At 38.8% G+C, this 14,348-nt stretch overlaps 1 protein-coding gene across 1 annotated transcript; it reads right to left on the bottom strand.

The window, feature by feature from the left end:
• Window positions 1–2,776: 2,776 nt before the first annotated feature.
• MAP10 (microtubule associated protein 10) lies at window positions 2,777–5,770 on the bottom strand. Its single transcript, XM_036102960.2, has one exon. The coding sequence runs from the start codon at window positions 5,732–5,734 to the stop codon at window positions 3,014–3,016; it is 2,721 nt and encodes a 906-aa protein (XP_035958853.1). The 5' UTR covers window positions 5,735–5,770; the 3' UTR covers window positions 2,777–3,013.
• Between the last annotated feature and the right edge of the window lie 8,578 nt (window positions 5,771–14,348).

Here is a 14,348-nt window from a genome sequence, read left to right as displayed (position 1 = left end):
ATGTTCATCCTGAAATCTGTTATTTCCTAGCATGACAGGAAAATTTCTGGAGAAAAATAGTAAAAATGCCTTGGTCCTTGACCAAGTAGGTTTTCCTTGCATTGTCTTAGGTTAAAAATGAGAAGGATCCAGCAAGTACTGGCTTATAAATTGTCATTCTGTACAACTCCTGATATCTTAATCCAAATTAAAACATAAGTAGCCTAAAGGATGGCTATATCTCTAGGCCCAAGTATGTCTACGATTAGACAAATGTAAATATTGTTTATCTTATATGTTGCTTCCTTTGTTATGAAATTCCTTTGCTTTGCCAACCACGGTGTGGTAATTAGAAGTTTGTTTAATTATGATATTTAACTCTATGTTGACAGCAAATAAAAGTTTGGTTCCCAAATATAATTCCGTAACAAATGCACTGCTTTTACAGGCGGAAAAATAAAAATTAACTGAGATGTGAAGGAGTGGCTCTCAACAGAAAGCCAGAAGCACAAGGCAGAAAGTTCAGCATCCTTGTTCTTTGTATCTGAAGATATCAACGGCATGCATATGACTGACGGAAAAACCAACATATTGTAAACATCTGCACAGCCCTCTTTGAATCTGCTTATGGTAATAGTTCAAAGGACTTGTCATCGTTGACAACTGCCTCCTAAGCTGCTAGTATTAATACTACGCAGAGGTAGGTCCTAACATTTCTATTGCTCACTGCTTCTTAGATCCTCTCCCATTCAGCTTTGCCCACAGCAGTTCAGATACCTACACTAATCAGAAAAGCTGGATTGCAGTAGCTTAGTTTACAAACAATTAAATGACAGGTCTCCCTGATTTAAGAGGATGAAATACTATTTCATGTTTCAATGATTTTAAGCAATTCAGGGGACAAAGAATGTTTCAGGAGTAGTATCTATTACGATATTCTTAACTAAGCTTTTAGATTGTAGAATTAAAACATGAAGTAGAATTTGAAGATAGGTTGCAAATAGGAAGTACTAAATGCACGAAAAGTATTTTGCACTAGAATTAAACTATAAAAACTCATACCACAATTCTAGAAATAAATATTGATGGAGTAACTCAAAGAGAATCTTATTCAGCTACTCAGTTTTCTAATTTAAAGTACATTAATGCTTTAGTCTTTGTTGTACCTCAGACATACTGAATTAATCATTTTTCTCATCTATTCCCATCATAGGCAATGACTTACTCCAAATAAAAGTTGATTTTTAAGGAGTTATTTCTTTAATGATTTTGACATTATTGCTTATATTTTTGTCTCTTCCATAGTAATGAAAAATTGCTAACAATTTACATACCAAGTTGATATCTAGCTACAGTACCTAGCATTAAAATACTTTGGTTTTCTAGAATGATATAGTAGATGCTTTATATTAACTGAAAAATTAAGATCATAGCCATTAGCCATTAAAAAGCATTTCATATTTCAAAACTTTTACTGGTATAATTTCCATGCCTCCCAGAAATTATTTTAGTAATTTATAATATTCAAAATGTTATGACTATATATCGGTGCTCATTTGTAAAATACTCTATTGTTTCTATTGCTTAGGTCTTTATTATTATGCTTGGCATTTGAAGCTCCCTACAATCTGGGACTTTTCTTACTCAACAAATTTCCTTTCTACCACTCTGTAGCATGAATCTACCATTCGAATCATGATATTTTCACAGTCCCATGAATACATTACGCTCATTCCCATATTTCTTTTATTCGTATTGTTTCTCAAAATATAACATCCTCATCTCTTACCACCTTTCTACATTTTATCTGTTATTATCATTCAAAAGATAATACTTACATAGTTATTTAATTACTTATAAAGCAAGGAAAATTAGGGCCTCACTTCATACACCCAAAAATATCAGATATATTAAAAAGCGTAAAAATTAAAATAAAACACATAAAAAAACTACATGTAAATATTTGAACACAGAATAAGGTCTAAGTACAAAACCAATGGAAGAAATTATAAAGAAATAATCACTAGACTTCCTAAAAACAAACTTTCATACTTTAAAAATAACTATGGAACAACCTGAAATGACAACAATAAATTGAATTTCTATATAAGAAACTGGAAGACACCTTTCTTAGCTTCCTTCCCTAAATACTTTGTTGAACACCTGCAGGCTGTTTATACACAGCAAAACAAAAATATTGTAGTCAAATAACCATGTTTCCAATAAGGATTTTCTGCTGCTTATTCTCAGGATTTTTGCTTGTTTACTTAATTCTATTCCCTCCCATCAGGTTATTTTAAATGCATGGCCTTCATTAATTTGTTCAACACATGCTATCATCATACCCCAACCACATACCAGACTGTGCTAGATACTAAGAACATACTACACTGCTGGGCAAAACCGATATGGTCCCTTCCATCACAAAACTTAAGCCTAACAGAAGATACACATTAATCAAGTAATCACACAAACTGCATTAAAAAAAAAAAAAAGTAGAGCACAATGACAACATATAAAAAAGGACTTCACCTATTGGGGATATGGGATGTGTATGTATCTAAGATTTCCCTAAAGAATTCATGTCTATATAAAACAGTAAGCTCTACATACAGGGGCTATATCTTAAATATTTTTGTACCTTTCTGCATCTCACAGAGTAAGTTCTTCTATATTTGTTAAATGACTTATTCCCATTAAAATTTGAGGTTATCCTTATTAACTAGCCTTCTTTTTGTAATGGTGTGCCTGAAGCCAGCTTTAGGATGACTGATACTTTCAGATAGATACTTTGAGATAGTTTAGAAAGATACTTTTATTCTTGTAAGATTAAACAACTTAAATCTTACCTAGATTATAAGGTGATTTCATGATTAATATTGTTCAATTTAATAAATACTATCTAGACATCAAAATGACATATTTCTTAAAAAGAATTACTCATGTAATTTATATACTAAAATATTAAAAATTGTTTCACTAACAGTACACATAGGTTATACAAAAATGAAATTTTTTTTAAAAGCATGTATTTTCACACTGTATATCCTGGAAGTTTATTTATCACTAATTCGCAAATATCTTTGCATTGTTTGGAAATACTTAGTGAAGCAACTTCATCATCTTCGTCAAAGCGATCTGGTGTACCGCTATCCAGGACATTAAGTTCTAGTTCTGACAAATTAGATGGCAGATAAGAACTCACTTGAGATGTCCGAGGTGACTGGCTTTTTTCTGAAGACTTGCAACCAGTTCTTGTTTTAAGTTTAATAGAGATGTCTTGACCCCTCTTTATAACTTTAGAATTATACATACTGTTTCGATCTCTCTGGTTTTCTTTTTCCTCAATCCAGTGTGATGAAGATAAATCACTGCTAGAGATACTAGACGTTTCCTCCAAACTTTTATCTGGAATCTTTGAAATATGAGATCTTTTATATGAGTGTACTGGTGATCCAGCTGAAAAAGGTGGGCTAAGAATAGAACTCTTTTCACTGCTGTTTTTTCTTATGGACAGTATTGTTTCACTAGACTTACTTGTGTATTGGTTATGTTTTGGATTTTCTGCCCCTGGACTGCTATCATGAGCTTGTAAAATTCTGCTAGTGTCCTCAGTGGTATAGAAATCTTCAGAAGAGCAAGGGCTGGTGAAGTCATCAGAATACTTTAATTCTGAGATGCTTTCAGAGCAACTATTTTTACTCGGTTTATTTTCACCGATATCATCAATAAGAGTGTCATCATCGGTGGTTTTGACCTGTTTATCCTCTATTTCTTTATCTACTACAATTCTGTTAACAACTGCAACCTGTTGGAAAACACATGAACTTTGGACTTTCATTTCCATTTTTCCTTCCAAAATACTTGCATGAGTAAAACCTTCAGGGACAATGGAATTTGCAGGACTCACAATTTCTTCCAATAAACCATTATTGGCTCTATGTTCACCACAGTCTACAGCTTTTTCAGTTGCACATTTCAGTTTAGTTTCTTTAGTTGTGCTATGGTCATCAAAAACTCCACTGATCTGCTTTGAGGTATCACTGTTTTCAGCAAAAGATGCATCTAATCCCAAACACTTATCTTTCGGCAGTTGGTGTGGCTTCTGATGTTGTTCTGCAAAGTTTAATACTTTAACTTTGGATGGTGGAGTTCTGAGTTTTGCACCTAACATTTGTGCTTGCATTTTTCTATACTGCTCTCTTTTTTCATGTATTACCAACATACCAGGATTTGTCTGCTTTAAACGTAGTTTAAGTGTATTTGTTAAACCGTAAAGCAACTTCCCCCTTGGAACTCTTTGGGGGGGGTTACCACTGTTCTTTTCAAAATATTTACCTTTTTTGAGATTTTCAGCTTGGTTCTTTTTATACTGAAGATTTGCTGACTTTTCATTTCCCCCCATAGAAAGCCGATCCTTAGATTCAGATTTACATGTGCATTCTGGTGACTTCTTATCTTCAGTTCTATATAACCAGGCTAAGTGAGGATGTATTTGAGTAGGGCTTGCCACAGGTTGGTTGTATAACACGGACAACTCAACCAACAAAGCATTTAACAAAGGCAGCTGCCTTATTGTATTAATTCTATTTTGTTCAGTTTGAGCATGATCTGTAGTTTGATCACTTGCTCCTATATCCTGAACATGCGGAGCATTTATGAGCAGTGGAGGATTCTCATGTATCCCAGAATTAGTAGGTTTCAGAGAATCAGTATGTGTTGGGGCAGTTGCATGATTTTCCTCTAGAAAAATAGCATCCAATTCCTCAGGTACATTTATTTGAGGCTTAATGGTGATTGTACCCTGTACAGGAGGCATCTTTTCTTGGGTCAAATGAGTGTAATACAGAGGAGGGGGGCAAAAAGTGTTGGTTTCAATGTCTAACTCTGTGACTTCCTGATTTGGGGGGCTAACGCTCCTCACACCACTAGAATTTGAACAAATAGACTTGGTTTTGCCATGCGTCACAGAAACCGTGTTACCAGAGTTGTTCTTACTGTGGGAAGCTCTTTCCTCCAAATCCTTCTGTACCTTTGGGATTTTTAAACCCACGAGAAACCTATCAGCATCTCTCGCTCTTGGCTCTGAGTTTGGTTGCTGTTTTTCCTGCAGGGTTTGGGAACTGACCTCTACACGCTCCACCCCACCTCCTGTGGAAGTAACTGGCCTCTCAAGATGGCCCAACAAACTGCTTCCCAAATCAGTCAAGCGGTAGCCCAGAGCAATGTACCCAATCCGATCCCCAACTTGGTTATGCAGAGGGAAATTTCCTCGATGACCCTGGGAGCAGCCGGAGGCGGCCTGTCCCAGGACCTTGTGGGCGGCGGCGGCCAGCGAGATGCTACAGGCACCCAGGAGCTGTGGGGCGGGAGTCGGACGCCCAGGGGGCAGCTGCAGTAGCAGGGTGTGAAGCGGGGTCCGAAGGAGCAGGCGGTGCAGGGTGGCGGGGTGCAGGCGGAAGAGACAGGACTTGCCGCGACCGAAGCTGACCAGGCCGGGCCGGGGCTCCGGGGCTGGGGCGCCGGGGCCTTCAGGAGGGTAAACCAGCAGCGTGGGGAAGTCCAGCAGGCGGAAGGCCACGGCGGGGCACAAGTCGCGCGATGGCCGTGGCGGCGATGCCTCCTCCTCTTCGGCCTCCTCTTGCTCCTCCTCCACCGCGACCACGGGCGGCGGCGGCAGCAGCCCGGCTTCAAGACGCACCCAGTCTACGAGCAGCTCCAGCGAGAAGAGCCGCTCGGACAAGGGGGCCGCCATTGCTGTTGCCCCTGGAGACGCTACCGCTGTCTCGGGGAAGGGGAAGCCGAAGCTTGGTTCTCGCGAGAGCCAGGGAGACCACAGCGCCTGTGCCTGCTCTCTCGCGAGACTTAAGCCCCCCGCCTCCCCCCGTCCCCCGCAGCTTAGGCCGCCGCTGCTCTGGGAATTCTCGCTGTTCGATGTGTTTTGATTTCCAGGCTTATGTTAACAGAATTACTTGTAATACCGAGGCATGATAATATGATGCAAGAAATCAGACTTTTTGTTGTTGTTGTTGTTGTTGTTTTGGCCACGTTTTTACCCATGTAGATCTCATGCAATTTTGAGGTCAGGTCAGTTCTGTCTCAGGAAAATTGAAAGTAAATCAGGACTCCCTTTCCAGACCCCAGGGCAAAAGAAAGCCAGTTAACTCTCCAGGGTGGGCCTTCTCTGGCTGCTGGTCCACCCAAAAGATGATGACACTGCTCTGAAGCGGCGTGGGAGCCTCTATCTGAGTAAATTATGGTAGCGCTGAGACACACAGCGGGTGTGGTCACATTTCCTTTTGAGCAATCGCCGTGTGTGAGATTAATGTTAATGATTCCCTTTAATAAAACATATATACGGAAACCCACAGTTGGGGGAGGAGAAAAGATCTTATGGGCACTATCCCAGATGTTCAAGGAGACATACTACCCTCAGTCGTATCTAGCCAGCTAGATTGAAACCAAGGCTGATAACATGGAGAGCTTTGAACGACGGAGTAAGGACTTTGGACTGTATTCTGCATAAGTTGTTTTGAATGAATAAGTGTGATCATATCCGTGTTTAGAAATGTAGTTATACAAATACAAAGGATGGGTTCTACTAATAACAAACTGAATTCAGAGCAATCTATTGGGAGGCTGTCCCAGTGGTTCAGGTGAAGGAGAATGGTGGCCTGAACTTGGTCAGCGTCAGTGAGAGGAGAAAGAGGTGACAGAAGAGGCATTTGGGATAGCAGAATTTAGAATTTGGTGACTAGGGGCCAGAAGTTATGGGTAAGATTTTTTTTTTTTGCTTCTGAAGGAGAGAAAAAATGAGGCATAGATTTTATTTTTTTTTTTTTAAGTTACTTTGGGTTTTTGGGATTATAGAGTTTGAGGTTCCTGCCAGACATGATGTGAATATGTTTAATTTTAGACAGCTTTATAATTTATAGTTAAATTACATTACATCAAAGCTCAGAAGAACATTGTGAAGCTCAAGGGAAATTCAGAATTGGAGGGATTGATGCTTTAGTGTGAAGACTGAGGGAGGTTTCATTGCAGTATATAAATAGAATATACTACTCTTGGCCTTAAGAATCTTACTAGCTACTTGCAGAGGAAACGTTTATCAAGTGATATGCTTAATGGATGGATGACATAGAGCAATAAAAACAACATATTCACAAGTGGAAAGCAATGAGGTAGAGTCCATATGTGCATCCAGTAAGTCTTTTGGGTAGGGTTAATAATGTGGAATAGTAGCACTTGTGTGTCTCCTGCATACAGACAGGGAAACCCATGTCCTTCTTCTATAAGGACATTGCTTCTGTAATCTGTAAAGTTTCTACAGAGATAATATATTCCTTGCCCAGATATTCTATATGATTGGTATTGCAATATATGAATAATATTTTCTAATTGTAAATAGTGCTAGATTTAACAAATAAAACTTGAAAATGAAAAATAAAAGTTTCAATGTCCATAGACCATACATGGAGAAATAGCACAGTGCCGTGGCTAAGAGCCCAAATTCTGTAGGCAAACAACCTGGCTCAAATCCTGGCTCTGTGACCATATATTAGTTTCTCAACAAATTGTGAATCATTTTCCTCATCCAAAAAAATGAGGTATTTATAGTATCTACCTTATAAAAATATAATATTAAAATTATGTAATATTAGTATTACAGTAATATAGTATACTATGTCTACTATATTTATTCTATTTGACATAGTATACTATATTTATATAGCCTGGCAACTTGCTAAAATAAGTACCATTTTACTTATTATTTGCCATATAGCAGATTTTTTAGTTGAGTTTTTTAAAGCACTAAGCTATGAGTTAGAATAAATAATTTATCTGACATGGGCTTATTGTTTTCCATCTGTAAAAGTTTATATGCTCTGTACTTTACCTTTCATGTGGTAGCCAACTGTTTTTGTTGCAGGAAAAGGCAGGACGAGGCAAGAAACTATGGATTAATGCACATTAATACTTTAAGATATAAATCTGCTATGCAATGTTAAGGAGTTTGAAGTTTATTGTGGGGGTGGCCTGAATTAGGATGTTGGCAATGGTGTGGAGAGAAATAAACACACTCAAGAAATAGTTAGGAGAGATATTTGATGGGACTGGTTGATTGATTGTGAGGTCTGAGGGACCAGAAGGTGAAGCACAGCTTTCTACTTTAGGCAGTTAGGTTGATGGGTCAGATACAGAGAAGCAGGCTTTACTGTAATTGCTGTTGAACAAGGAAGTGAGAGAGGCCAGAAGAGAAAACTATGAGTTTCAGTGTCTGATATGTTGAATGTGACGTACTTGTTATACATCCAGGTAGAAGGTGGAAGTTAAATATATGAATCTGAAACCTTGAGAGATCGAGGCTGGAAATACAGGTTTACCAGACATCAAGATGGAGGTGGTAACCTAATTTCTTCATAGAAGGCATAAATAAATATGGCACTGAGACTTTTTTTTCTTTTTTATGTGAGTTATCTCGGGACTGTGCATACTGTAGGAATTTTGGCTTGATATCTAAGGAATTAGGATCAGATATGATGCTGACATCCTTTTCTGGGGCAATAGCTTTAGGGTGAAAAGAAAGTCAGGACCATTAAATAAGGTAAGGCATGATGAAACTAATAATTTTGAGAGGAAACAGCAACTGGGTTAGTGAAACTGATTGAGCTGTGGGGCTGGCTCTTTAAAGGCAGACAGTACATCATATCATAAGGGCTGTGGACCGAAAAGGATGGATCCAGCAGGTGGGATGGCTTAGCAGGAGTTGTAACAAAATGACAGTAGTGCAATTAAGTAAGAGCGCAGCATCATATTCTGGGTGACTGGTCTACTTTGGAGCAGAAATGCAAATATATGGGAAAACACCAGCTCCTGCAGGAGCATGGGGGCCGGCAAAAAACCACTTAGATGTCATGGCTCCAACCTAGTTTACTCAGCTTCAGAAAATGGAAGGTAGCTAAGGTGCTACTGAGGGAAGTGAGGTGGACATTGAGTTTTATGGACCAAACAAGTCCCAGTTAGGAGGAGTCTGTAACTCAGGGACCATGAAAATGCTCAAGACTTACTCTAGAAGCACCAAATACTAATTCCAAGCTCCATTAGTAAAGGCATTTGGCTGCTTGTAGGCATTCGGCTGCCTGTAGACTTCCTGGCTTAGTCCGGATTAGCTCTAGGATCAGATGTAACCACCTGTAATTGACGTGGACTGAGAAGGCTGAAGATCCTGTCAGTAGGAAGATCTAAAGCTGAGTAAAGAGAGGGCCTGCATGGAGCTAACTAGGGGGGAAATGAAATCCAATATCCTTTATTTAAGTATAACTTTACACAGTGCTTCCTTTCCTGCATTTCAGAGAATGCAATCTACAAAAAGCTTATAGCTAACATCAGGTTTATGATGAAAAAATAGAAGATTTTCCACTAAGATCAGGAACAAGGCAAGGGTGTCCCCTTTTACCACTGCTTTTCAACACTGAACTGGAAGCCTTTGCAATAAGACAATAAGAAAAGGAAAGGAAAGGAAAGGAAATAAAAGGTATATTGATTGGCAAGGAAGAAATAAAATTGTCTTTGTTTGCAGGTGACATGATCATCTATGCAGAAAATCCAAAAGAATTGACCAACTCTTGGAACTAAGAAGTGATAATAGCAACATTGCAGGTGATCAAATTAATATACCCAAGTCAATAGCTTCCCTGTATACCAGCAATGAACAAGTGGAAATTGAAATTAAAAACATAAATCCATTTACATTGGCACCTCCCCAAAATAGAATATTTAGGTATAAATCTAACAAAATATGTGCAAGATCTAAAACCGTAAGTGCCCCACAGGGTTAATAAGGTCGAAACTAGTATAAAATTTAAAGTTTGTTTTTCAGAGAACTATTTCTCCCTAGTCAGCTATTGTATCTTTTCAGACCCCACTAACAAATCCACTAATTGTGTCTGCAGAAGCGTGGACTCAAAATCAATGATATGGTTCCAGCCTATGAACAAGCAAGACCGTGCATTCCTTACCTGAGCTAACAAGCCCCAGACCTCATCCAGTTTATACCAGCTCTCAGAGCATGCCCCTCCTTGTCCTAAGATAACTTCCTGACATCAGGGGCTGAATTTTGCCTTCTTCTGATAAGTCTCCACTCCAAAGTGAACATGGGGTGTGTGTTACACATATGTTTGCTCAATAAGCATGCTCTATCTTTCCTCACGAAGAGTTTTAAGTTTTCCCATCCATTTCATCAATATGTATGTAGTGTCAACCCCTACGATTATAAAAAACTTGTTCTCTCCCCCTTCAGGGAGGTGAGTTTGAGACTTGCCCTCATTTGGCTGCCTCTCAGACAGACTCTTTCCTTGCTGCCAACCCAATGTCTCAGTGATTGTATTTGCTGTTCTGTTAAGATCTATACTGAGGAAAACTAGAAAACCCTGACAAGATCAAAGAAAAACTCAATAAATGGAGAAATAGTCCATGTCTGTAGATAGGAAGACTCAATATTGTCAAGATGTTATTCCCAACTTGATTATAGAGTCAGTGCAGAGCCAATCCAAATCCCAGCAAGTGACTTTTGTGGTTATCAACAAACTGGTTCAAAAGTTTAGATGGAGAGACAAAAGACCCAAAATAGCCAATGCAGTATTGATGAACAAAGCTGGAGAACTGACATTACCCATCTTCGAGTCTTACTATAAAGCTACAGTAAATAAGACAGTGTGGTGTTGGTGAAAAAATAGATAAATAGATCAATGGGACAGAATAAAAAACCCAGAAATAGACCCATGTAACTATCATCAACTGATTTTTGACAAAGAAACAAAGATAATAGAAAAAAAGCAAAAGCAGTCTGTTCAACAAATGGTGCTGGAACAGCTGGACATCCACATTGAAAAAAATTCACAACTTTCACAAAAATTAATTCAAAATGGATCACAGCCTTAAATGCAAAACGCAAAACTATAAAACTCCTCGAAGATAACATAGGAGAAAATCTAGATGATCTTGGGTTTAATAATCACTTTTTAGATACAACACCAAAGGCATGATCCATGAAAGAAAGAAATGATAAGCTAGATTTTATTAAAATTAAAAATGTTTTGCTCTGTGAAAGACACCATTAAGAGAATGAAAAAAGCCAAACCCTGGGAGAAAATATTTTCAGAAGACATATTCGATGAAGAACTGTTCATCAAAATATGTGAAGAATTCTTAAAGTGCAACAAAAAGAAAACAAGCAACCTAACTAAAAAAATGGGCCAAAGACCTGAACAGACACCTCACCAAAGATGATATGTGAATGGAAAATAAGCATGTAAAATGATGCTCCAGCACCTATATCATCAGAAAAATGCAAATTAAAGCAACAGAGTGATACCACACACATCTATCAGAATGACCCAAATCCAGAAATTGACAGCACCAAATGCTGATGAGGATGTAGAGCAACAGGACTCTCATTCATTGCTGGTGGGAATGCAAAATGGCACCGCCATTTTGGAAGACAGTTTGTCAGTATCTTAAAAATGTAAACATACTCTTACTATATGATCCAGCAATCACTCTCCTTGGTATTTACCCAAAACAATCATGCTCCTTGGTATTTGCCCAAAGAATTGAAAACTTATAGCTACACAAAAGCCTGCTCATAGTTGTTTATTGCAGATTTTTCATAATTGCCTAATGGCAGTCAAGCCACCAAGATGTCTTTCAGTAGGTGAGCGGAAAATTAACTGTGGTACAACCAAACAATAGAACATTATACAGTGCCAAAAAAAAAAAAAAGCTATTAAGCCCTGAAAAGACATGGAGGAAACTTAACGGCATATTACTAAGTGAAAGAAGCCAATCAGAAAAGCTTTATACTATCTGATTCCAACAATATGACATTCTGGAAAAAGCAAAACTATGGAGACAGTAAAAAAAAAAAAAAATCATTGGTTGCCAAGGAGGTTAGGGGAGAGAAAAGGTTGAATAGAGAGAGTACAGAGGATTTTTAGGGCAATGAAAGTACTCTGGATAATACCCTGATGATGGATACCTGTCATTATGTATTTGTCCAAACCCATAGAATGTGCATACTAGGAGTGAACCCCAATGTGAACTATGGACTTTGAGTGATGCTGCTTTGTCAATGTGGGTTCACCAGTTGTAAGAAGTATACCACTCTAGTGAAGGATGTTGATAATGGAAGAACTAGTGTGTGTGGGGTCAGGAGGGATGTAAGAAATCTCTACACCTTCTTACCAATTTTGCTATGAATGTAAAACTGCTCTAAAAAATAAAGCCTATTAAAAGAGAATATAACAAAAAAAGTAAAAAATATCATAAAAACAAGGAGCTAAAACAAGAGATAATTCTAAAAGAAAAATGGGAAAAATAGGGACACCCGGGTGGCTTAGTCAGTTAAGCATCCGCCTTTGGCTCAGGTCATAATCCCAGGATTCTGGGATTGGGCCCCGCATCCACTGGGCTCCCTGCTCAGTGGGAGCCTGCTTCTCCCTCTGCCTCTGCCTGCCACTCCCCCTGCTTGTGCTCTCTCTCTCTCTGACAAATAAATAAATAAAATCTTTAAAAAAAAGAAAAGAAAAATGGGAAAAATACAGGAAATAAGAGCTGCAAACTTGACAGAAATGTAAACAGGTCAAGTTAAAGCCCTTTCTCCTTTACTGTATTTAAAAACCCCTTACAAATGCTTGTCTGGCATAGCAAGTCTAGAAACCTCAGCTCTGAGAATTGCTTAAGACACAGACTAGGGGGAGGGGGGCGCCCGGGTGGCTCAGTCGGTTAAGCGTCTGACTCTTGATTTTGGCTCAGGTCATGATCTCAGGGTCCTGAGATCGAGCCCTGTGTTGGGCTTGGCGCTGAGCGCAGAGTCAGCTTGTCCCTCTCCCTCTGCTCCTCCGCCTGCTCATTCTCTCTCTCTCAGATAAATAAATAAAATCTTTAAAAAGGAGAGAGAGAGACAGACTAGGATTTTTGATGCAGCTCTCTGGCCCTCGGTTGTCCCCATTGGCTTCCAAAGGCTTGTGTTTCAGGGTTCTACACACATAATGTATTCCTGAGGCAAGAGGATCTCAAGTAGAAGGTTACAGTGAACTTCACAAAACTTAAACTGTTAAAAAAAAAAAAAATGGAACTTTAAGAGCACTCACCTTGATTAGTGGTAAAAATGACTTGGTTTTAATCCTCAGAATGTGTGCAGGGTTTGAATGTGGATCTTTTTCTTTGTTTCTGATCTTTTTATTCCCTTCCCTTTCTAAGTTTCTGGATGGGGGGAGTCATAGCTTTTTCCATTTTGCTGTCATTAAATCTGGGACAGAGCTATGATCAAAACCATGATTAAAACTTCCCATGTCATAGACATGAAATAGCTGTTTGTAAATAATGCAAATAATCTAAAGAAATTCTGTAAATTTGTCCCAAGGCTCTGCACTGCATTTTCAATTTTTATTTTAAACTTGCCAGAACGTGATACTGGAAATCCCTTCCCTTAAGAAGGACAAAGAGAAAGACTGGGGGGGTGGGGGGTGGGAGGCAAGGCAGGGCATGGGGGTTGGAGAGTAAGTAAGCAAAGGCACTACCAGTTATTAAAAGGGAAGAATGGCCTAAAAGCCCACTCGGATAAGCCTCTTCCAGAAAGGAATCAAGGGAAATCATCCAGCATCTTAAGGCTTTGAAAACATGGATTCATTAACAAGCTCAGTGTTACATAAGATTGAGAAGAGTGGTTTAGTGAGAGTTCTGTGATGGTCTTCGGCAGTTAGAAACATGGCCTAGAGGAATTGACATAGGTTTTGAAGTCTAGGGGTCCTGATTCCAATATCAGCTTCTCCATTTCATAACGGTGTAACTCTGGAACAAGTTCCCCAACTCTGGGAAGTTTGCTCCCAGAATTTCTCATAGATTCTCAAACTGTAGCGTGCACGTTCAAATCCAAACTCAGGCCCAGACAATTCCGATGCACATGTATCTGCCGATGTACCTGAAGGATCCAGTTCCATTCATGAATCCTTTCTCTCTCCTGCATATAAACACTGTTAGGTCTTTTGGCCTCAGCCACCTTGTCAGGATGAATGTAAATAGCTGTTTCATTTAATGGAATTAGGTTTTAAATTGGATTTCTTTTAAATGACTACCCATATAATTTAGATTCTTCCAAAAAAAAAAAAAAATAGCCAGCTGTTGTTTTTATAATTAGTAAGATACCTATCTTTTGAAATCTGGGAAATAAACCAAATCTTGGTAACTTCATCAAGCAGACCAGTCCTTCAGGAGGCTCTCACCATAGCTGGAGCTAAGTATACGCTAAAGTAACTCCCTGGGTAATTCTGGTTCTGTAGGGCCTCTTATCTGTGCTTGCCACTGGA

This window comes from Halichoerus grypus, chromosome 7 (genome assembly GCF_964656455.1).
Source record: "Halichoerus grypus chromosome 7, mHalGry1.hap1.1, whole genome shotgun sequence".
Classification (NCBI taxonomy): Eukaryota; Metazoa; Chordata; class Mammalia; order Carnivora; family Phocidae; genus Halichoerus; species Halichoerus grypus.
Note: the sequence above shows the minus strand (reverse complement) of the source record. Positions and strands in the feature narration are given on the sequence as shown.